The 23,059-nt window shown below is 40.4% G+C and overlaps 1 protein-coding gene and 1 long non-coding RNA gene across 24 annotated transcripts in view; one reads left to right on the forward strand and one right to left on the reverse strand.

Annotated features, from left to right (window-relative positions):
- Positions 1 to 23,059, forward strand: part of LOC145534777 (glutamate decarboxylase 1-like) — a 216,936-nt gene that overhangs the window by 120,316 nt on the left and 73,561 nt on the right. For 3 of the 21 annotated variants that reach the window (XM_081563040.1, XM_081563039.1, XM_081563033.1), the window contains exon 1: positions 21,538 to 22,198. The exons of 17 other annotated variants lie outside the window; for them this stretch is intronic. In XM_081563040.1, coding sequence (XP_081419166.1) covers positions 22,153 to 22,198 — 46 coding nt within the window. In that variant the 5' untranslated portion in view covers positions 21,538 to 22,152. Of the gene's footprint in view, positions 1 to 21,537; positions 22,199 to 23,059 lie in introns of those variants that run through there. One more of the 21 variants, XM_081563053.1, reaches the window with a different exon arrangement.
- Positions 426 to 22,058, reverse strand: LOC145534784 (uncharacterized). 3 transcript variants are annotated; one of them, XR_014074993.1, is made up of 7 exons: positions 21,751 to 22,058; positions 6,522 to 6,934; positions 5,052 to 5,188; positions 4,631 to 4,976; positions 4,003 to 4,109; positions 1,093 to 1,205; positions 547 to 650 (listed from the first exon to the last, which is right to left on the reverse strand). It is a non-coding gene; the product is annotated as an uncharacterized LOC145534784 (long non-coding RNA). The 3 variants fall into 3 exon arrangements; XR_014074992.1 differs by lacking the exon at positions 4,003 to 4,109 and having other exon boundaries at positions 426 to 650; XR_014074991.1 differs by lacking the exons at positions 4,003 to 4,109; positions 5,052 to 5,188 and having other exon boundaries at positions 426 to 650.

Consider the following 23,059-nt stretch of genomic DNA (forward strand, 5'->3'; position numbering starts at 1 on the left):
AACTTTTAATTGCTGAACAGCAAGGCAGCAAAGGTAGACTATTTGTGTCATGTACCATTTCCTCCCTAACATAAATTTGAAATATAAACTTAGCAAGGTGGTTATTTTTTTTTTTACTTTTTATTTTGTGTTCGAGAATAGCTGATTTGTCACCTCTTTCAGAGTCTACAAATTGTGCCTTAATACAGCTAAAATTATTCACATAGGAAAGATTTGCATATGTTTAAGATTATGGGAATGTTTCCATTGAGAAAGGATCGTTGAGTAGCCAGGAAGTAAAGGGGTTCTATTGAGTATCAGGCTCCTGAGAAGATGAGTGCAGGGTGATCAGGAAAACCTTCCTGGGGACGGGGCTAATTAGGACGAAAAAGCTCCAACGGAATGGGTTAGGGTAACACAGTTTACGGGGGGTTTGGGAAAGTATACAAGATTTCATCCTTTATTTCCTCTGTTTTCTGGGGATTAAAACAAGCTGTGAGTTTAAGTAGGTATTTAATCCAGGGAGCAGGCATTGACTAGAAAAAATTACTGTACTAAAAACTGAGCCAGTTTTGAAAGTCTCTTTGGAATAGGTGACTACAAATGTCTTATTGTATGATTATTTCAAAGGGTGCTCCACTTCGCAACTGCATATCTGGAAAATTCGTTGTCTATATGAAAACAAAAACAGAAAAGTTCAAGGGGTTTAGTTTCAGGAGTTTCGATAAATGATGCATCACAGAATTTCAGGGAGAGGAGAAAGCAAAGGGCTAATGAATTAAAAGAATTAAGAATCAGTAATAGAGGCCCTGAAATTAAAGAACAGTCAGAGTATGTTGCTAAAGAGTTGGGCTAGATGGTGAGGAAGGGGTAGTCAGGGCCCGAGATGCTCAGATTAGCGATGGTAAACGTGGAACAGTTTTCGGAAACAGTTTGTTTGTGCTGTGTCTTAGTCACAGGGTGAAGAGGAAGATGGGAGAAGCTTGTAGGAGATGACAAAAATAAAAAGAAGCTCAGGGCCAGGGTGCTGTGTGGCCATCTAGATTGTGTTGAGTCACCCGAGGTAATGACAGAACTTGGGACAGAGGAAAACTATGAGTGACCATCACTTACGTGATGCGGGGGTGTGACCATCAGCTCGGACGATGACGGTGAAGAGGGGATGGTGGTGAAGACCGCAAGAGCAGGGTTTTTTCTTTTTTTGTAAAGATGTCTTAGAGAGTTATCTGTTTTATAAGAGAGTTCTAGTGATTTATCTTGCAGTTAAAAAGAGAGAGAGAGAGACAACGCATAGATCCTACCTTCTGACCTTGAGACCCAGGTGTATGACTTGACCAAATTTCAGAGGATGCTGTGTTCTCAGGTTCAGTTGAGACAAACCAGTAGAGGGACTACTCTCTGAAAGATGGGGATACTAGGGGAGTTTGCTGATGATGGAACTACACTGGCCAAGGCACAGGGAAAAACTTTCCGAAGGGGTGGGTGAGTCAGAAGCGAGGCCGTACAGAACTTAGAACAAAGGTGTGGATAAGATGGAATGACCCGGGAGGGTTACAGTTTTGGTGCTAATGGGTGAAATCAGCGAGGCTAGTGGAGTGGTTTCAATAAATCCTTTAGAGAGCAAGCCCTGGACCAGGGTGAGCTAGGAGATAAACGGGGTATAAAATGATTTAAGGAGGCTCTTTCTGTCAGGGTCATGCACATCCGGAGTTGGCAGTTGTACGGCCCTGAGAGTGAGTGACTCCTTAAATTTAGGTTCTAGACTCCAACTCTTTCTTCACCCTAATCTTTGTCACATTGATTTCAGAAGAATGATGGAACTTGAGCAACTGGGGTCACTATTTGTCACAGTGGTTACAGTCTCTGCACACAAATGTTTGTAAATTATGGACAAGTACAACCATGTGTGTATTTATTTTCTGGGTTTTTTGCCATTTATTTTTGTGTGTGTGCCAATATTACACTCTTTTAGCTTCTGTAGATTCATAGAATCGTTCATGGAGTGGTGCAAATGATTTTCTATCATTGTTCTTCAAAAATGTTTGTGCCTAGGCTGATTCTTCTCAATTTCACTTATCTTTAAAATGGTTTTGCCAAGACATAAGTGCAATACCATTGAGGGTATTGATTGGAGTCACAATGAATTTATAAACAATTTTGTAAAAATGTTTCTCTTTTCAAGTCTTCCCATCAAACATGACTTCATTTTCCGTTTACTTAGGTGGGTGTTTTTTGCCTTTAGTAAAGTTTCGTAATATGCTTTACATGGATCATGAACATTTCTAGTTGAATTGATTTCTAGACATTTTATATATTTTGTTTTTCATATGATGGAATAATTTTTCTATTATATTTTGAACATTTTTGGTTAAACAGCAATGTTGCTGTTTAATTGTACCAATTCCCATTATTGAACCATCTTATCCATATTAATAAGGCATCAGTAGATTTTCTCCACAGACAATAGCTTTTATATATATATAAATTATATATAAATTATTCACATCATATATAAATTATATCACATATATATAAATTATATATATATATATAAAGGATAATAGTTTTTGTCTCTTTCCAATATTTACATCAATTATTCAATTTTGTTTTCTTTTTTCCCTGGACAGAATGTCTGGTAAGATGCTAAATAGTAATGGCAATATAATGTATTCTGTGCTTCTCTCGATTTTATGTGAATATTTCTACTTATCTAAGTTATGCATCTCTGCATTTTTGATATTTTAGTGCTCTTTTAAAGTTGCTATCTAGAGAATCCACTGATTTTTAAATGACAGCCTCATATTCTATGGTATGGAAGCGCTAAGACTGAAATCTCTAGTCTTTCTATATCCTTTAAAGCTTATGTAGCTGTTGTTTGTTTAGTTGCTAAGTCATGTCTGACTATTTTGTGACTCTATGGACTGTAGGAAATCAGTTCTGAATATTCATTGGAAGAACTGATGCTGAAGCTGAAACTCCAATACTTTGGCCACCTGATGTGAAGAACTGACTCTTTGGAAAAGACCCTGATGCTGGGAAAGATTGAAGGCGGGAGGAGAAGGGGACGACAGAGGATGAGATGGTTGGATGGCATCACCGACTCAATGGACATGAGTTTGTGTAAACTCTGGGAGTTGGTGATGGACAGGGAGGCCTGGCGTGCTGCAGTCCATGGGGTTGCAAAGATTTGGACCCAACTGAGTGACTGAACTGATGGACTGTAGCCCACTAGGTTCCTCTGTCCATGGAATTCTCCAGGCAGGAATACTGAGTGGGTGGCCATTTCCTTCTTCAGGGGATCTTCCTGGCCCAGGGATCAAAGCTGCATTTCCTACTTTGGCAGGTGAATTTTTTACCACTGAACTACCTGGAACTCTTATGTAGCTACCAATGATAATTTAGGGTGAGCCATCTTTAAAAAAACAAACCACTTAGCACTGCATACTGATTTTTCTCTTCCTTGCTGTATTTGACAAGTCAACAATAAGCTGTTCTTCATCTTTTAAAGGCATTACTTTATTTCTGGTGAAACAAAATCAAAATATTCCCGATAATTAATGATGTAAAGTGGGAAAAACTTTTCTCTGTAGTAAAAGCAGCAAAGACTTTAGGATTTTAAAACTATGCTGTTGCCATTTATATAAATGTAGAAATTTTTTTATATGACTACTAAACTTTTCTGTCTCTCTGTCGGAGTGAAATAAAGCAGTTCTTTGCAAGGAGACCCACTAAAATTACACACAAATGCAGAGTGATTGGGTTGCCTGTTATTTTGTGTCATTTCATGAGCATCGGAGCAGAGTGGCCTCCGAAGCTGTCCCAGTACTGGTCATCTGTGCAGGATAATTCTTCATATCTCTTTCTCTCGTGTGCTGTGCATTCTCAGACTCTCTCTTTCCCTGTCTCTCTCCCTGCCCCACCCCACCCTCTAAAGCCCTTGTGAGTGTACCATTGCTACTATTACTGATGGAATAAAAACTGTAAAGAAGGAGATTGTCATACATTTTGTAGTTTCCAACATACCTTCTGCAGTTAGTCATTAAATTAGATGTCTATTTAAAAATGCAGTGTAATCCTTAGAAAATCATTCAACCATTTATTTTGTCAGCTCAATTCTCTTCACTTTGGAACTTTGGGGAGAAATAGTAGCTAGCGTTAATTTAGTGTTCTCTTTGTACCAAGGGTTGTCACAGTAACCCTGTGAATGGTCTTGATAGCCTCCATAAATCATAGATTAAATAAATGAAGTACAGATTGGTTAGACAACTTGAGGGCACACATCTAATACGTGGTAAAGTTAATATTGAAAATTGTTTTGTTACTTTATATGGGACAAAACTAATGGATGGAGACATTCCTTGGAAATGTAGATGCATAAATCTGTACTTCTTTTCTACATGTAAGGGCCATATAATATAGATATAAAATTTTATAATATTCTCCCAGACTCTTGCCAGTTTAACAACCCAGGAATACCTTTCTCAAAGACCTGGGAGTCGTCTCTATGGCATGTAATCACTAGAAAAGATAGGGCCCTTCATTCCAGTCCCTGCAGTGGGGTAAGAGCCAAAACTTTAATAAGTGGCAATTTTGCAAACACAAATAGCCTCCGAAATGAATAACATCCTCCAGTGCTTCTCCGTTAGCTCACCTCAGCATTTAAAATTCCTCCTGTCTTTTGTTTCGGCAGAGTGTTTAATCTCTCCCCCTGTTGCAATTGTTTTGAAGCATTGCAATTGTCTTGAATAAAGTCTTCTTGCCTGTTTAACTCTATCTGTTATAATTTTCCTTGACACCTGAAGAATCTTCTTTTTGAGAGATGATGGAACAAAATATGGATGAAAGTCTTCCACTCTCTTCTGTCATCTGTTGAGGAATCTGGGCAACATCAGCAAATCCATTGGCCCCGGCAGAGTGCATCTCATCCTATACTTCTAGGACTCATTTTTTCCACCAAAACTTTAAATTCAAGGCTGGTGGATGTACTAAACAGGTCCCTATAAAAGATAATGTGGTATGATTAGCAATAGAATCAAAGGCTTCAGATCCATCAAATATTCTATTCTCTGGACTTTCCTTTTCTCTGCAGTTGGCTGGAGTGGGAAAAAAGTAGTCTTAACAGCTTCTGTGTAATATTCATTGCTATTCTGATGTCTGTCTCACCATAGGCTTTTTATATCCTTCACTTTCTAAATCCTCTGTAGTTTGCCTGAAAATTGGAAAGAATATGATGATCCTGTGGTTACTGCTGCGGATTACAGATGATGGTAATGAGAGCTATCATATAATAAAACTGTGCCAGTCAAGTGATAACCGCTGTATGCAAATTAGCACATTTAATTCTCACAAAACCATGTGAAGAAAATACTATCATTCCCCTCATTTTACAGCTGATGAAATGGAGATAATGGAAAGTAAATAACTTGCTTAGAATTATAGTTAGAAAGTGGTCCTTTTCTGTCCATCAGGATCTTTCTTTATCTAATTTTCTTGCAAAGAAACAGTCTATTTCAAATCCTGACTCGCCAATTATGAAAGTTTCAAAGGATGGTCTTTATCTTTCTCAGTCTGAGTTTCTTCATCTTTAAATGTGCTAAGAAATGCCCCACAAGATCTTGGTACCTTTAAAGGAATCATGCCTATTAAGCTTCTAGCACAGAAATCAACCAAAATAAATATTAATGGTACCATTTAACCTTTAAGTGTGTGTGTGTGTGTTAATCGCTCAGTTGTGTCCAACTCTTTGCGACTCTATAGACAGTAGCCTGCCAGGCTTCTCTGTCCATGGAGTTCTGTATTTTGGTTTATTTAGCATATTTGCTGCAGAATACTATAGTATTTTCCCCGTAAGATACTAGAGGTCCAAAAACCATACACTCATACACTGTTTTCAGCTGACTCTCATTAACCAGAATGAGCTTAATCTATTAAAAGAATGTTTTAATATTTGAGTTCTTAATATTTGAGTTCACAAGCCATGTAGAAAACTAGATGAGGGAAATAAGAATTTTTTTAAATAAGTTCTTTTTGAGAAGGCAGTCAGGTGAAGACAGCGATGCTGCAGAGGGGAGACTAGGACAGAAAGTCACATACAATCCAGCAGGTAACAAAATTCAGTGAGCCCGATCCCAGTGTTTGTGATTCCTGTCTTCCAGGATGCACACGGGAACCTGCCCACATTAATTGATGGAGGGCCTCCTTCTCATTTTGCTGAATTCCCCATTGTTGTTGTTCAGTTGCTAAATTGTGTCTGATTTTGCGACTCCATGGACTGTAGCCTCCCAGGCTCCTCTGTCCATGGGATTTCCCAGGCAAAAATACTGGAGTGGGCCGCCCTTTCCTTCTCCAGGGGATCTTCCCGACCCAGGGATCAAACCTTATCTCTTGCATTGGCTTCTTTACCGTCTGAGTCGCCAGGGAAGCCCCTTGCATTGGCAGGTGGAATCTTGACCACTGAGTCACCAGGCAAGGGAAGGTTTGATATTAACTCAGATCAGAAGTTTCAGAGAGTTTAACAACTAGGGAAACATTTGATCTTTTACCAAATGTCGAGCCTCTTGGTGATATGTGAATTCCAGTTTTTCAAAGCTCATTTTCCTCTTCCTTTCTCGGTAGAGTCATTCCAAAGAAAGTACTTCTGATTTTCAGTGCTGCTAAAATGCCACTCTGAAGGAAATGGGGACAGCATCATTTCAAATAGCATGAATATTACATCAGAATAACATTGCACAAAATGGGTTTTTCTCAAAGCTCTCTTTTCATTTGTTTGGGAACTGAATCTCTGCTTGATTTTTTTTTTTAACATCTGTGAGCTGCTTCAATAATTAAATAACCCTTCTTTGGTTCCGCGACGCAGGAGACGCTTGAGACTCAGCTCCTCTTAAGTAGCACTCTGTTTGCCTTGCATCTGATCACTGAAAGAAGGTGATCACGGATCCAACACTGTTCTGTTTATCTGTTACGGAAAAACATTGTACATAAATGGATATCTTCAAAACACACACACACACATCTGCTAAAATAACCTGCTTTCATACACACATGCATATACACATAATGAAAGCAAGTAAGGAAAAGTGAGGACAGAATCTATCTTATTATCTTGTATTCTCTTGCCCTCATATAGTCTACAGGACCTTTGCTTTCTGAGAATTTTGGTCTCAGGACATTAATGTTTGTGCATATACATAATTATATATATTTGCATACATATATGTATACATACATTTGTGTATATAATGTGTGCTTATATATGATTTATATATTCCTACATGTTTGCACACATGCCTAACTTTTAAAAAAATGTTTCCTTTTATTCATAAAAGTAATACATATTCAGATACACAGTTCAGTTATTAGTTAACCAAATACTCTTTGGAATCAAGTTGACTTCATCTAGAGTCTAACCTATGACCTTCACTAGCTATGTGACTTTGAGAAAGTCACTTAATATCCCTCAGCCTTAGTTTCCTCATTAAAATGCAAATAATAACAGAACCTATCTAATATAGTTATTGGGAAGATTAGTTAAGACATTGTAATTAGATTACAATAAAATCATGGTATTCAATGAATGCTAGCTGTTAAAATCACCCTTAATCCCACATTCATACACAGCTACTGTTCATATTGGGTAGAGATATAGTTATAGCAGTAATACAAACATAGATATAGTGATAGATTGTTTCAACTGTATTTCCTTTTGTGTTTGTCTGTTTGGCATCCATTCATCAAAGGGCCAATTATATTATCTGTGTGTGAGCATGTTCAGTCGTGTCCGACTCTTTGTGACCCCATGAACTGTAGCCTGCCAGGCTCCTCTGTCCACGGGATTTCCCAGGCAAGAATACTGGAGTGGGTTGCCATTTCCTCCTCCAGGGGATCTTCCTGACCCAGGGATTGAACCCGCATCTCCTGTGTCTCCTGCATTGCAGGCAGATTCTTTACCACTTGAGCCACTGGGGAAGCCCATTTTATCTATATTTTCTTATTTTCTGTATTCTTGAGATTCTGGCATCTGTGGCCTCCCTGACATCAGAGAGTCTACTTCTCCCAGAGCTAGCCAATTCTTAGAGATAGCAAAAGGTTAAACACAGAACATGCTTTTTGTTTGCAAACCAACCAATAGTTTGATGCTAAGCTTCACTTTCATAATAATTTCTGTACTTCTGTTCATGCAAGTTCAAGTTCAGTGACCTGGAAATTGTTCCAGAGGTTGAGAATCAGAAAACATTTTCCATTTTCAGGCTTGTGTATGTATGAGTGTGCACTCTTTAATAATACTGCCTTGGAAACTTAGGCTGCTTCAGAGCTATTGACATGTAGATAATTTTGAAGGTGCTATGTGGCAGGGTACCCAAATCAGCGTTGTTGTGTATATATATATGGGCTTCAAATCTAATAATAGAACTTAGAGATATAAAATTCCATTTTTAATATAAATTTCATTATGATTGTTATTGTTATTTTTGGTAAGTTATAGCAGGAGACATTTAACCTAGTGCTATTACAGAAAGAAAGGCATAAAGCATCAAGCAAAAGTTTTGGAGAGCATGTCCTATAACAAACTGTATGCTGACCTGTGTGGGGACTTATTTGGCAATGCTGACACTGGGCACCTCCATGACTGTAGTCACCCTGAGCAGGCAGCAGTCATCGTGACCCGGTCCTATGCTGGGGAAGCTGATGAAGCGGTCAGTCCCCAGAGAGCCATGAGATCATGCCCTTTTTGCAGGCATGATTACTTGGAAATGGCGAAGGGGAAGTATACACACAGTTTTACTTTAGACACTAGAATTTAAATATGCTATAATGATTTTTTTTTGAAATTATAAAAGAAAATGTCTTTTTTTTTGTTTGTTTTCCTACTTTGGAATTCCTTCACTTACTTCATACTTTGCTTCAGCATGAGTAACAAGAACGATCAACTCATACAATTTGGAAGTAGTTTTGCAGCATTTTAATGATTCATACTTTGGTTTCTGTTATCTCTATTTTTATTCTCTACTCTTTCATTCATTGAACCTTTGGTTAAAACATAGATCTCAGGTCCTGCCAAGACTGGAAATGTTGTAATTCAAAACACCTGACATAAACGTTGACCATAATGTTCATCCACAGATTCAGTTTATTCTCATAGGCAATGAGGGATGTTTTAGCAAAGTACAAAAACAAAGTTATTTCATATTATTTATTAATAACTGCCTCTTCTGCAAAGTATTTACGGGAGCATACGCAAGAACATAAATACTAAAACATAGCTAAGAATACAGAATCAGACTGAGGGTAGAAATAAGACCTGGAAAAAAGGCACATATATGGCAACCATGAATTTCACATGACCACTACAATGAACTTCAAATTTATTTTTGAAGAAATGGGAACATTATTGTCAAAGTCTCTTTATCACAGAAGAAGCAACATGTGAGTTTATCCGATGCTGTAAATTATTTTAAAAGTACTCTGGCTCCCTGAAGAAAAAGCTCGAACCAAGCCTCTGGCTGAAGCAGGGTTGAGAAGATAGCTTGCATAGTGCAGAGACATTTTGGAATTAGCAACCTGGAAGTTTTGTCATTAGGCTGGCAGATTTTTCACACACAACACTGAGGCCTTTTGGTATTCTTAATGAACATCATAATAGCATAACAAGACCATCACTACTAACAATAGCACTTTCATAACAGTTAGTCTTCTAATACATTATTTTAAGCACTTTACATTTTAAAATTTGTCAAACTCTCACAGTGATCCTATGGCCCAAATATAATTTACAGTCTCTGTTTTATGGAGAAGAAAACTGAGACCCAGAAAGGTCATGTATCTTGCAGAGATGATCACTCAGTAAGGGACAGAGCTGAAGTCATCATTTATCCTGCCCATAATTCACAGAACCACTATCTGGAAGATGCTTGACTTTTACAGAATGGAGATGAAAGGGAAGATGAAAGCGTACATTACTGTTTACCTTATTATAGTTACTACTTTGTAGAAAAACAAATTGAGAGAAGAAAAGTGAAGGTAAAGCCGTTGTCACTCAGCTTAGGCACCGCGGAGCACAGGCTGCAGGGTCTGCGTTTGTTTGGACCAGTTATTTTCGTCTTATTTTCCAACCTGCCCTGGATTTATAGAGTGAACAAACCAGTGTGGACAGAGCATCCCCAAGAAGGAGAAGTAGCTTGCACTGCAGGCCTGGCTGTGAGTGGGCAGCGTCTCCCTCGTGGATGCAGGCGCGCGTACCAGCTCTGACCCTGTGTGAGCACTGTTGCTGTTACAGCAGTGCTGAGACAGTGGGCTTTATGAAGATTATAATATAGGACAAGAAAATATGTTTGCAACAGAATACTAAGAATTATTTTATTAACTAGTTTGTAGGTGGCTCTTTAAAACGAAGCTAGATCCATATTAAAGAACACTGGGCTTTTTGCTTAATTAAGTCTGGATTTGCCTCTCTTAAAAAAATGAGATTGTGGGTTATTTCCCTTATTATTATACCACTAAACAGATTATATAAATTAAACATAATGCCTCACATTTAGTTTTCCACTTTCATTTTTTTTCTATCTTTTAACACTCCCTTATTAGACTATACCAATCCATGTGTTTATGAAATGTAATATCATTACTAAATACTCAAGATTTTGTCTTTTTTCCTGTAATTGTAAAAGAAGTTTAAAAAAGCAGGAAGTATCCAGTAAAATTTTTAAAAATTGTGTATTTTTAATGCAGTGCTTTAACTTTTTTATTTAATGGGAAAAGAAGATATATGATAGGATGAACTAAAGAGTATAAAACAGATAAAGTAAGATTGAGGGGAAGAAGAAGCAATTATGCCTCTGGTAAATGTTAATGTTGCTGTAATTGAGCACAAATTTAGTTCTTATCTCCTGTAGCTAAGGCAAAAATGGAAAGTAATTACTTACAGAACTTATCTTCTTGTTTCCATAGCAACTTATGTATATCTCTAGCATTCAATTTATTGCATTGTTTTAGAATTAGCTTTCCCACTAGACTGAGTTCCTTGAGGTCACAGACTCTGCTTACCTGAAATAATTTCTCCAAGAAATACCTATGATTTTACCACCACAAACTGAAACTCATTGTCTAGAAAGAAAGATTATTTCTGTCTTCACTTCCAAGTTTTCACAGCTATACAACTTTTTCTTACCAAATCTGAAGGGGAGTTTCCTGCTTGGAATATTATGAGAGGTCCATTGGGTAGATTGTTGGATGGCATTACCAACTAGATGGACATGAGTCTGAGCAAGTTCTGGGAGTTGGTGATGGACAGGGAAGCCTGGCATGCTGCAGCCCATGGGATTGCAAAGAGTCGGACACGACTGAGTGACTGAACTGACCGACTGGGTAGAACATCAGTATGTCCTCAACAAGTTTTATAGCAAATATGGAAGTGAAATCCAAATATCCATTTCCTGTGGTGAAATCTAATTAATTTGAGAGCCTAATATTAAAGTGCCCATCAGAGTAGTGGCTTACACAAAGCACACTTGGGAGCTGCACGCACAGAGACGTCGGGCAGTTGTAGTTAATTCAGAGGTGAAACTGTATCCCTAGAGAACTGTGGGTTATGGATTTACATGTGCGTTCCATGAACCTTGAGGGTTCTGCAGGACTTCAGAATTCACTAAAGAGTAAGGAAGAGATGGACACTTTTGATGTTTTAAATGACAAATCATTTTCAAACAGAAGAGGTATTCTTCAATCAAGTCCAACTCTTAGCGACCCCATGGACTATAGCCCACCAGGCTGCTCTGTCTATGGAATTCTCCAGGAAGGAATACCAGAGTGGTTGGCATTCCCTTCTCCAGGGGATCTTCCTGACTCAGGGATCAAACCTGAGTCTCCTGCATTACAGGCAGATTCTTTACCACCTGAGCCACCCTGAAGCCCTCAATCTGACTACTGTATTGTTTCTGTATAAACATAACTACAGAAAACTGCATTGCTAAACAAACATACAGGCAAATAAGTTTGCAAGGTAATGGGTCTAAATATTTAGATGGATGCTATGTACCTTGCAGGAGTGATTCTCAAACCTGGCTGGTCAATCTGTTCAGCTGGGGGGGGGGTCTTTCTATATCCACAAGTATGAAGGTCCTGCCCCTTAGAAATTCTGATCTTTTAAGTACAAGGTAGAGCACAAAAATCTGTTCTAAAAAATAAAAAATTAAAAAAAACCCTCTTCAGAGGCTTCTGTGATTACTCAGCTTGGTGGAGTCCACTGTTTCTACCACTTCCAAATACATAGTCTTTATGTACAGCTGTTAAGAGCTGAAAGGCTGGATTGTGTTCACTTAAAAAATAGTCACAACCAAAAGATGAGGTATGTTTTATTCAGGAGAAAATTGTAAGACTTAAGCCTGGGAGGCAGCATCTCAAGTAGCCCTGAAAGAACTGCTCTAGGAGGTGAGGGGAGGAGCCAGGTTGCACAGAAGGTTTGCAACAAAGGACAGGTAATCTGAACATCAAAAGATTATTGTTCATTAAAGAACACCAGATATCTCAAGTTAAGGAATTTCGTGCTTTTCTGTGTATGGGAAGATGCAGGAGTCTGGGCTCACTGAAATCATTCCTTTCAGGAGCATCTCATGTGCATCTCAGCTTTCTGGGGCCAGGATCTTGTGTTTTTCACATCCCGAGCTCCCGTGGGGTTTGCCACGGGGAGCGGCTGTGGTCTGCTGGCTGCCCGGTCACAAGTATGCCTCTCTGTCCTGAGTGCCCTTGGGGTCACCTGCTCACATCGGAGGGCTGCAGTTGCTGATGACTGTGGCATCTTTGTTTGCTGATACGGCAGGAAATATTCCACTTCCCAACTGTATGTGTTAATATCATCCCCAAATAGCACATATATGGTATTTCGTGTTAATTTTTAAGGAGGAAAATCATGAGGTTTGAATCATATGGAGACCGTTTCCAAAAGGCACAATGCAAATGAAACATGGTAACTACCATGTGAGAAAATGGAACTAGTAGACTCAGCTCTGTCCTTTTTTTCTCATGACAAAGTTGTTTATTTGTATCCTAGGGAAGCGAGCCAAAACTTAACTTGGCTTGCATTGTCAGGAAAAACTGTAAATAATCAAAAGATGTGAAAATAGTAAAATTGCACCAAAAGTAGGAAGGATTTTCATCTGTAACATGAATGTTATTTTCAACATAACATTGTATAGTATTTATTCGCTGAGAGTCGGACATGACTGAGTGACTTCACTTTCACTTTTCACTTTCATGCATTGGAGAAGGAAATGGCAACCCACTTCAGTGTTCTTGCCTGGAGAATCCCAGGGACGGGGGAGCCTGGTGGGCTGCCGTCTATGGGGTCGCACAGAGTCGGACACGACTGACGCGATTTAGCAGCTTAGCAGCATAATTAAGAGTTCTAAGTAAATATTTTAAATGCACTAGTATAACATTTCTGCTCTTGACAAAGTCTAACCCAAGGACCAGTTGGTGAGTTAGCATCAGTAATCAACATTGCTACAATGAATATATATGCAGGTATAAGCATCTGCTGTAAGAAGCAGATGTAGATAGAGCAAATGTACATTGCTTTATGAAATCATGCAAGAAATTTAAAATTTAGGACTATCAGCCTCTAACTCCTAGGAACCTAATGACTGCATGTTTAGGGTCTATATTGAATTACCCAAAAAGATGGGGCAAATGTTGTAGTAACACATTATTGATAATAATAATGACTAACATATACTGAGTTCTTACTGTATGACAAACACTGTGCTAAGTGATACACATACATTCATCCCTTGGGATCCTCAGGCATACTGGCTCCAGATCTCTCACAGATATCAACATTCGTGGATGCTCAAGTCCCTTATATAATATAAAATGGCACAGTACTTGCACATAACCTATGCATATTCTCCTCTACACTTTAAATTATCTCTAGAATATTTATACCTGATTAAAGTAAATGCTATGTAAATAGTTGTAAATACAATGTAAATGCTATGGAAATGGTTGCTGATGCACAACAAATTTAAATTTTGCTTTTTAAAACTTTTTGGAGTTTGTTTGAGAATATTTTTGATTATTGTTCATTGAATCCGAAGATGCGGAACCCTGGGGTTACAGAGGGCTGACTGCAAGGCTATCTTTAATGTCCACAATGACCAGATGACATAGATAAAGTATAATTCTACTAGTTGCTCAGATGGTAAAGAATCTGCCTGCAATGCAGGAGATCTGGTTTCGATCCCTGGATCGGGAAGATCCCCTGTTGGAGGAAATGGCAACCCACTTCAGTATTCTTGCCTGGAGAATTCCATGAACAGAGGAGCCTGGCAGGCTACAGTCCACGGGGTCACAGTCAGACACAACTGAGTGACTAACATACACACACACAATGATAAGGAAGTCAGTCTTTATAGAAGCTGGTCAATAAATAGCAGGCAGTGAACCCTTGCAGTGACTTAGAAACTCTTTGACCAGCTCCTGGGGGAAAAATAAACACTTGAATTAAACACTTTCATTACTGCTGTGGTTGGAAAATACACATGAAAATGCCTAAGATGTTGTAGGTGCCCCCAGAATAATGCTCTGTGCAATAGCAATAACAGATTGAGAAAGATTTGCTGTGTTTTTTAAAAAGATGATTCTGTAATATGTGTGTAATAGTAAGCAGTCCAATCCATCATTGAGTGTTTATTATTTGACTTTTTTTTTAGCACTTCAGAGAAATAGAATTTATAGTCCTGAAAACCATTTGATGTCGTTTCTTTAAATAAACTTAAAAGTAATCTTCTTTTCGCTTTTGATCTTAAATTTTAAAATGCCCTTGGAATGAAAGCATGACAATTTTGACTACATGAGACACATAATCAATTGAATCTAACCTGGTTTTTAAACTGCCCTTCTCAAAAGGGAGAACTAATTTAATCATTCAAAGTGGGCCAATTTTGTGTGGTGACAAACTTTAATCTTTAATAGATTAGAATAAGTGTTTTGGTGAACAAATAATAGAGTGTATCAGTATAAGATCAGTTATAAAAGAGGTGCCTACATAGAGGATCTGTCTGATCAAGAAAATCAACAAGGAAAAGTAAACAATCTAGCCTGTAGAAGGTATTTAATAAATATTTGTTAGATGATGAATTATTTATTTTATATGCGTGAGTCATCTATGTGATGTCAAAATTTTTTCTACAAGGTCATACTACTGATATTAACATAATACAGCTACTAACTTGGGCCTTCCTGATACAAGGAAGATGGAAAAAAATTAAAAATAATGTAGAAGAATTGAAAAAAAAAGGAAAAAAAAGCCAGGGAATTTAAAGGATTTGGTATGTTTATGCATCCTCAGGTGCTTAGTTATGTCTGACCCTCTGTGACCCCATGGACTGCAGCCACAAGGCTCCTCTGTCCATGGGATTCTCCAGGCAAGAATACTGAAGTGGGTTGCCATTTCCTCCTCCAGGAGATCTTCCAGACCCAGGGATCCAAGGCTAGTCTCTTTTGTTTCCTGCATTGGCAGACAGACTCTTTATCACTAGTGCCACCTGGAAAGCCCTAGCTATGTATGGTGAATTTGAAAGTCAAACGTCATATTCTCTAAACATGGAAAGTTGCTACCAGTCTGGGAGATGGTCAATTTCTCTAATAAGTGAAGTGCAGGGGTGAGTGAATAGCATAGGAAAGATTGAGTAGTGGCAGCAAACTCTTGATCAGTGATCAGGAGAGCCTTGCAAACAATGAAGTTGTTGGATTTTCTGACTGTGATGATATCTACCAGAGTGGTTTGGATGTTTGGAGAGTCAGTAAACATATACTGTGTTTTATTCGCCTCCTTTGTACCCCATCAGTAAGTGAGGGATTCCTCCAGTAGACATATGGGGATGGCTAATGCTTGACACCCAACACTTGACAGACGAGATCACATCAGTTTTATTAGTCATGTATACTCACAGCCTCGGGGAGGACAGCTATTCCATGCAAGGCCCACACTGGGGCTGTCCTTGGGAACAGAGCTATCAACCAGGGGCTGGGGAGGCAGGGTTTGAACCATCAAGAAGGTGAGGTGATCCCTGGGTCTCACTTGAGGATGTGACTGGCTTGTTTGAATAATTCCCAGCTCGCAGCAAACTAAAACCCCCTGATCTGGACCTAAGCAGGAACTGCCCCAGGTCCCTTGATAAGGAAGGTCATTCAGCTCAGGGGCCTTATTCTTAGGAAGAGGGTCAGGAGAAACTGGGCCGTTCAAAGCCCTCTCAGTTTCACCAGGTATTACGGTTGTGGAGAAGGCATTGGCACCCCGCTCCAGTACTCTTGCCTGGAAAATCCCATGGACGGAGGAGCCTGGTAGGCTGCAGTCCATGGGGTCACGAAGAGTCGGACAGGACTGAAGCGACTTAGCAGCAGTAGCAGCATTACGGTCGCACTTAATTTGTTGTTGCTGTTTAATAACTAAGTCGTGTTCAAATTTTTGCAGCCCCAGGGACTGTAGCCCGCCAAGCTCCTCTGCCCATAGGATTTCCTAGGGAAGAATACTGGAGTGGGTTGCTATTTATTTCTCCAGGAGATCTTACCAATCCAGGGATTGAACCCTAGTCTCCTGCATTGGCAGGTGGATTCTTTACGACTGTGCCACCAATGACACCCAGCACTTAATATTGAGTCTTGATTTTAGTCCTTGTACCACATGATGATATAAAGCATTCTCAAAGAATGAACATTTTATTTCACATCTTTACTAACAGAGTGAATTGCAAAGTGGCCTTAGTTGGATAGGAAACATTTCTTTTTCCCCTTGAACAGAGGTGAAGTGAAAGGAAATAAATAGAGCTTTTGGCACTCTACACCCAGGGCTTCCCCAGTGGCTCAAAGAATCCACCTGCAGTGCGGGAGACACAGTGGACTCAGTCTCAATCTCTTGGTCAGGAAGATCCCCTGGAGAAGGAAATGGCAACCCACTCCAGTATTCTTGCCTGGGGAATCCCATGGATGCAGGAGCCTGGTGGGCGACAGTCCATGGGGTCACAGAAGAGTCGGACACGACTGAGCAGACATGTGCATTTCCCATCTCTGGGCCCCTTTGACCTGTTGACATCTTCTTGACCTGTTTTCCTGTTGTTTTCATGCTGTTTCTCTGGTTTACTTTGGCACCTGAGAAGAGCTAGCTTTAATCAGATGTTTGTCTTTCATTCAAATGTTGGCCCATTCTTTATGCTCATCAGAACTTGATTTCTCTTGAGTCAGTATCTTCCACTTATGTGCTGTGGCATAGGGAGAGTGAGATTTTGAACACCTGGCCCTGGACTCTGGTATTAAGTCTGCTATTCACTGTGTGAACTGAAGCAGCTTCCTTCATTGCTCCGGTGCTGAGCGCTGTCGTTTGTCAAACGAATTAGTCGAATTGTGACCTCTAAGATATCTTTTAGTTTTTCCATCTCACGCCTCTGAATCTGTTCGTCAGAGGCCTGGGCCTCAGACATGGTTTAAGATAAACTAAAAAGTTGGTTCCTATTCTGTAAAGACTGGATGTAAGAGGCTTCCTTCTTGAGCTGAGGCTGACTCCAGTTTTGAAGTTTATGTGTCCAGCGGATATAATCTGCTTCTATTGTCTACCTGGACCTCATTTTAGATTTCGTTCCAGATTTTCTATTCTGCCTTTGACAGACTCTAGCTTTGGTTTTTCTTCTGGAATTGTTCTCTCCCCACTCAACCCCCACTCATTAAAAAAAAAAAAAAAGATTATTTTTCTTCCTGCTCAGGTTTCCACTCTGAGAGTTTAATTGGAGTTTGTATTAAGAAAGGCAACGGTATTAACTGGTGGCTGGAAGGAAAGGCTCTAATTAAGCCTTGCGGGGATGAATAGACCTTGAATTGGATATGATTTTGAGTAGCATCATATAGGTGCCTGCCTGCTTTGCTTCCTAATAAATTCATTTGTACTGGCAGTCATTGTGGGGGGACTAGTTTTCTTTCTTTTTCTCCACAATTACCATTCCCTGGTATTTCAGCTGGTAAAGAATCTGCCTGCAATGCAGGAGACCCTAGTTTGATTCCTGGGTTGGGAAGATCCCCTGGAGAAGAGATAGGCTACCCACCCCAGTATTCTTGGGCTTCCCTGGTGGCTCAGCTGGTAAAGAATCTGCCTGCAATGTGGGAGATCTGGGTTTGATCCCTGGGTTGGGAAAATCCCCTGGAGTAGGGAAAGGCTACCCACTCTAGTATTCTGGCCTGAAGAATTCCATGGACTGTATAGCCCATGGAGTCACAAAGAGTCGGACATGACTGAGCAACTTTAACTTTATTTCACTTCGCCATTCCTGAAAGATTTCACTGAATAGTCCTGGTTGGATGTAGTAAAAATCAGCCTTGGTGTCTGTTATTGCTGATACTGAATTTTATTCAGCCTTGACTTCAAAGTAGATGGTTTCAAAGAGTCTTGTATAAGGAACTAGTCTTGTTTAATATTCTTTTTATCTTTTATTGATACAGAGAAGAAGCCCAATAAGGGAAAAAACTAAATGTGATTAAATGAATTCTCATACGAAACAATTTAGAAAACTGACCATTTTTTATAAACTGTTGAGATTTAATTGTATGCGTTTAATATTGTTGTTGTTGTTCAGTTGCTAATTTGTGTCTGACTCTTTGCTACCCCATGAATTGCAGTGAGCCAGGCTTCCCCGTCTTTCACTATTCCTTGGAGTTTGCTCCAACCCATGTCCATTGAGTTGGTGATGCTATCCAACCATCTCATCCTCTGTCACCCCCTTCTCCTCCTGCCTTCAATCTTTCCCAGCATCAGGGTCTTTTCTAGTGAGTTGGGTCTTCCCATGAGGTAGCCAACATATTGGAGCTTCAGCTTCAGCATCAGTCCTTCCAGTGAATATTCAAGGTTGACTGGTTTGATCTCTTTGCAGTCCAAGGGACTCTCAAGAGTCTTCTCCAGCACTACAATTTGAAAACAGCAATTCTTCGGCACTCAACCTTCTTAGCTCATTATTACTGGTACACTGGGATTGTTAATTGGATGTAACTGATATTTAAAATTTATCACAGTTATTGAATAATTGTAAATTTTTTTAATGATATGAATGTAATATCATGATGATTTAATAATAAATTTCATCATTATTTAAGCTCCCAACAGAAAAACTAAACCTTGACCTGGTTTGGTAAGGCCTTTCTATAAAATTCAAAGCTAAGGAAAAGAGAAAAGTTTTAACTTTCAAGGGCAATGAAGAGCTTTGGAAATACAGACCATTATTCTGATCAATACAACTCACAACTTCCTGTTCTGAGAGGAGGGCAGAAGTGGTGTTAAGTGAGTAGTTCGAGGACTTGACTTCCAGGGAAGTCAGTCAGGGGACATTATAGGCAAAGTCATTCAAAATAGTGCACATTAGATTCTAATTGGCCTATCCCACTTTGGATTAGCTATTGGACAATGTACACATATTTTGATATCAGAACAATTCAGAAGAACAAAACTCATGCTTCTCAAGGAAGGGATCTGACTATCTCTGTGACACTTGAGGTTTCCATTGCTGGTCTGCATTCCTGCTGAGCTTGCCTCAGGAAGTCACAGCAGGACTAGAAATATGCATCTTTGCGCCAAGCAACCAGCATAGGAATAAAGAGTATGAGCTTCGCAGTTAAACAGATAAATGTGAAATCTGTCTTCTCTATTTACTGTGTGCCTTTACAATTTTTGCTTGACCTCTCTGAGTTCTAGGTATCTCATAATACTTACCAATACCATAACATTGCCCCGTGAGAGAAATACTGTAAAAGGCAGTGTCTAGAATATTTTAAGGCTTTTACAAATGGTACTTAATATTATTTTACTCACAGAAGTTCTAACTATGACACTCCTCTGCATGAAAACCTTAGCCTAATTATCTTGTACCATGAGAATAATCTTAGCCTGCTGTGAAGCAGTGATCCAGCATGAAAGTCAGCGCAGTTAGTCATTACTAGACCGCCAGACTGGTTTTCTCCCTGATTCAGAATTTGATCCCCAAGATCACCTGGGAGGCAGCCGAAACAAAGTCTAAGGTTAGAGACGCTTAAGTTACCTTGATTTTGAAAAAGGGCAAGTTATAAATTATAACTTTATAAATTTATAAAGACCAAGAAAATAAACATTTGTACAATACAGCTATTGTTTACTTCTCTGGCGTTTTCACGCTTTTAAATGATAATTTAACAAACATACTTTGCATTTAGGGTGCGTGCTACATCAGTATTTTTTTTTTCTAAACAGATTAATGCAATATTAGGAGTTGAAGAAAGTCATAAACATTCATATCATTTTAAGCACACTGTAATAAAAGCCATCATCTTGTGGGTCACTTTTTAAAATTACTGTCTTATAGAATAAATTCATTTATGAAAAGTTGACTGCTAATCTGTTTAAATTAAGTGATACCCCATAGATGAAAATCATCTGTAACTATTTAGTTTGTCCATTGAAAGGTTAAGATAATGATCCACTGCAATGAAACACATTCACAACCCTAGGTTATCCAAAACTCTGTTTTCCTTCTTCAACCTTTCCCTTGAGGTAAAGGACTAGAGAACAAAAGTGGGTAGTGAAGTTTTGTGTTATAGCTGAGTGTTAGAGATATGCGAGGAAGCATAATTTGGATGCAGGGGAAAAAAGAGCATTTTAAGGATATTTCTGGTTGTAGGACAAATACTATATGAAATCTTTTAGATCAAAAGTATTCCAGGACTTCCCTAGTGGCACAGTGGAAAAGCATCTGCCTGCCAACACAGGGGACATGGGTTCGGTCTCTGGTCTGGGAAGATTCCACATGCCTCGGAGCAACTACGGCCCGCCCGCCACAGCTGCTGAGCGGGTGCTCTAGAGCCCCGGCTCCGCGATCAGAGAAGCTGCTGCAACGACAAGCAGATGTATTCTTCAGTCAAGGCTGACTCTTAGTGACCCCATGGACAGCTAGCGAGTAGACCCCACTGGCCACAACTAGAGAAAGCCTGCGTGCAGCCACAAAGACCCAGTGCAGCCAAAAATAAACACATAAATAAATAAAAGGTCAGCTTCTTAAACAGAAAAACAACTGTAAGCAGGCGTTCAGTGGTGTGGTGGTGAGCGTGAGGGAGGGGAAGCCTTCCGTGGTCCTGATTGATTAGGTCTCAATCTTTAGGGAGCTTATGCCTCTGGACTGCGCACTTCACAAGTATTTCAGAGTTGTTTCCTCTCCCCTCAGGTGAGGCAGGATGGCTGCGTGAGGTTGGTGTTGGGAACAGGCATACCTCAGAGACACTGTGGAGTTGGTTCCTGACCACTGTGACAGAGGGAATATTTTAGTGAAAAAGCCACATGAATTTTTTTTTTTGAGTTCTCGGTGCATATGCAAGTTATATTGCTGTATTATATTATGCAGTAGCATTGATTTACTGGGATTAGGGAATGTGATAAATATATACACATCTGCATGTATATTCCATCCATATGCATATCTCCACGTGTATATTGCAGCGTGCTCGTGAGCACATACCATGACACGCTCAGACATATCACACCAGCCACAATACAGTGCCCCTGTTACTGCCTGGGCTCACCACAGCAGGGATGCCCCTGCATCTCGATACACCAGGTGTGTCGGGACACGACCGGACACACCAAGGGGCCATGGAGACATGCCTGGGATGCTGAGACGCTGCCTGGATTGAGGCGCACAAGGATGAGCCCCTGTCGGAAATGCCCACCTCTCGACACACTAGGGAGTGTCTCGACTCAGCGCCCATACAGACACGCACCTGTGCCAGCCTTTGTGTCGCCACACATTCCTCCTAACGTGACAGAAGGAACCACGTTGAGACGCATGAACGTGTTTCGAGGCCTCTCCAATCGCAGCCGCGTGACCACACCACGTGTGGTCCCTTGTCCTGGACCCGAGTGCCCCCTTCACCCCAGGCCAGGCAGGGCCCCCGCATCGAAACAATGCATATCGAGCCCGTCCAGCATGTCCAGACAGAAAACCACACCGCAGCCAAAAGCTTTCTGCAGCGGCACGCTCACTACTGCAACCCACCACCCCGTGCTACCACACGCCCTCTTGCGTTGTGACCCAAGGGGGCCACGGAACAGGGAGATGCCGCCGGCACAGAGCCTGTCATGACGCGTGCGCAGAACCGCGCCAGAGACGCCCGCACACCGCGATGTGTCCCCGTGCCAGGCAGATGGCGATAGTGCATCACGAGGGAGGTAGTGTCACAGGCGCCCCCTGGGAGGTCAGGATGGAGTTTCTATGTTGTGACACGCACAAATGTGATTTTTACATCTGGGAAAAGGCGGTCTTGCAGGCTAGGGGCTGAGCTCCAGGCAGAACCCAGCTAGATCTGCCCTGTAAGCGCAGCCTGGTCTGCCTGGGAGACTGCATGCAGAGGGTGGAGCGCCCCCGCTTCTGGCTCGGCTGGTAAAGAATCCGCCTGCAATGCAGGAGACCTAGGTTCAATCCCCGGGTTGGGAAGATCCTCTGGAGAAGGGAAAGGCTCCCACTCCAGTATTCTGTCCTAGAGAACTCCATGGATGTCCGTGGGGTGGCAAAGAGTCAGACATGACTGAGGGATTTTCACGCTCAGAAATGGGCAAGAAAGACAGTGAACACGTGCCCCAGAACGCCATGAGAAGTTTGCTTGGAAGTTCCTCACTGCCACCAGCCTGTTAAAAAACAGAATGAATGGCTTTGTTAAATGATTCACGAATCGGGCAACATCTCATATAGCATGCAGAGAGGTTTTCTGGTTTGGAAATTTATATTTACCATCATAAGCTAGAGAAGGGCTGTGTAACATCTCTTATATCCCAAGTCTTAATTCTACTAAGACATTTTATTCTAATTTAAATACAGTCTCAGAAAGACATTATTTTTATCAAGTCCTTTTTTCACCAGCGTCTCAGGAGAACTCCACTGGGAAGAGTTCTGAGTGGTTTCATCTGGGTTGTTGTTGTTGCTGTTCAGTCACTAAGTTGTGTCTGACTCTTTTGCCACCCCATGGACGGTAGCCAGCCAGGCTCCTCTGTCCATGGGATTTCTCAGACAGGAATACTGGACTGGATTGCCAT

The sequence above is a fragment of the Giraffa tippelskirchi genome, chromosome 14 (genome assembly GCF_054371585.1).
Source record: "Giraffa tippelskirchi isolate mGirTip1 chromosome 14, T2T-mGirTip1v1.2.pri, whole genome shotgun sequence".
Lineage (NCBI taxonomy): Eukaryota > Metazoa > Chordata > Mammalia > Artiodactyla > Giraffidae > Giraffa > Giraffa tippelskirchi.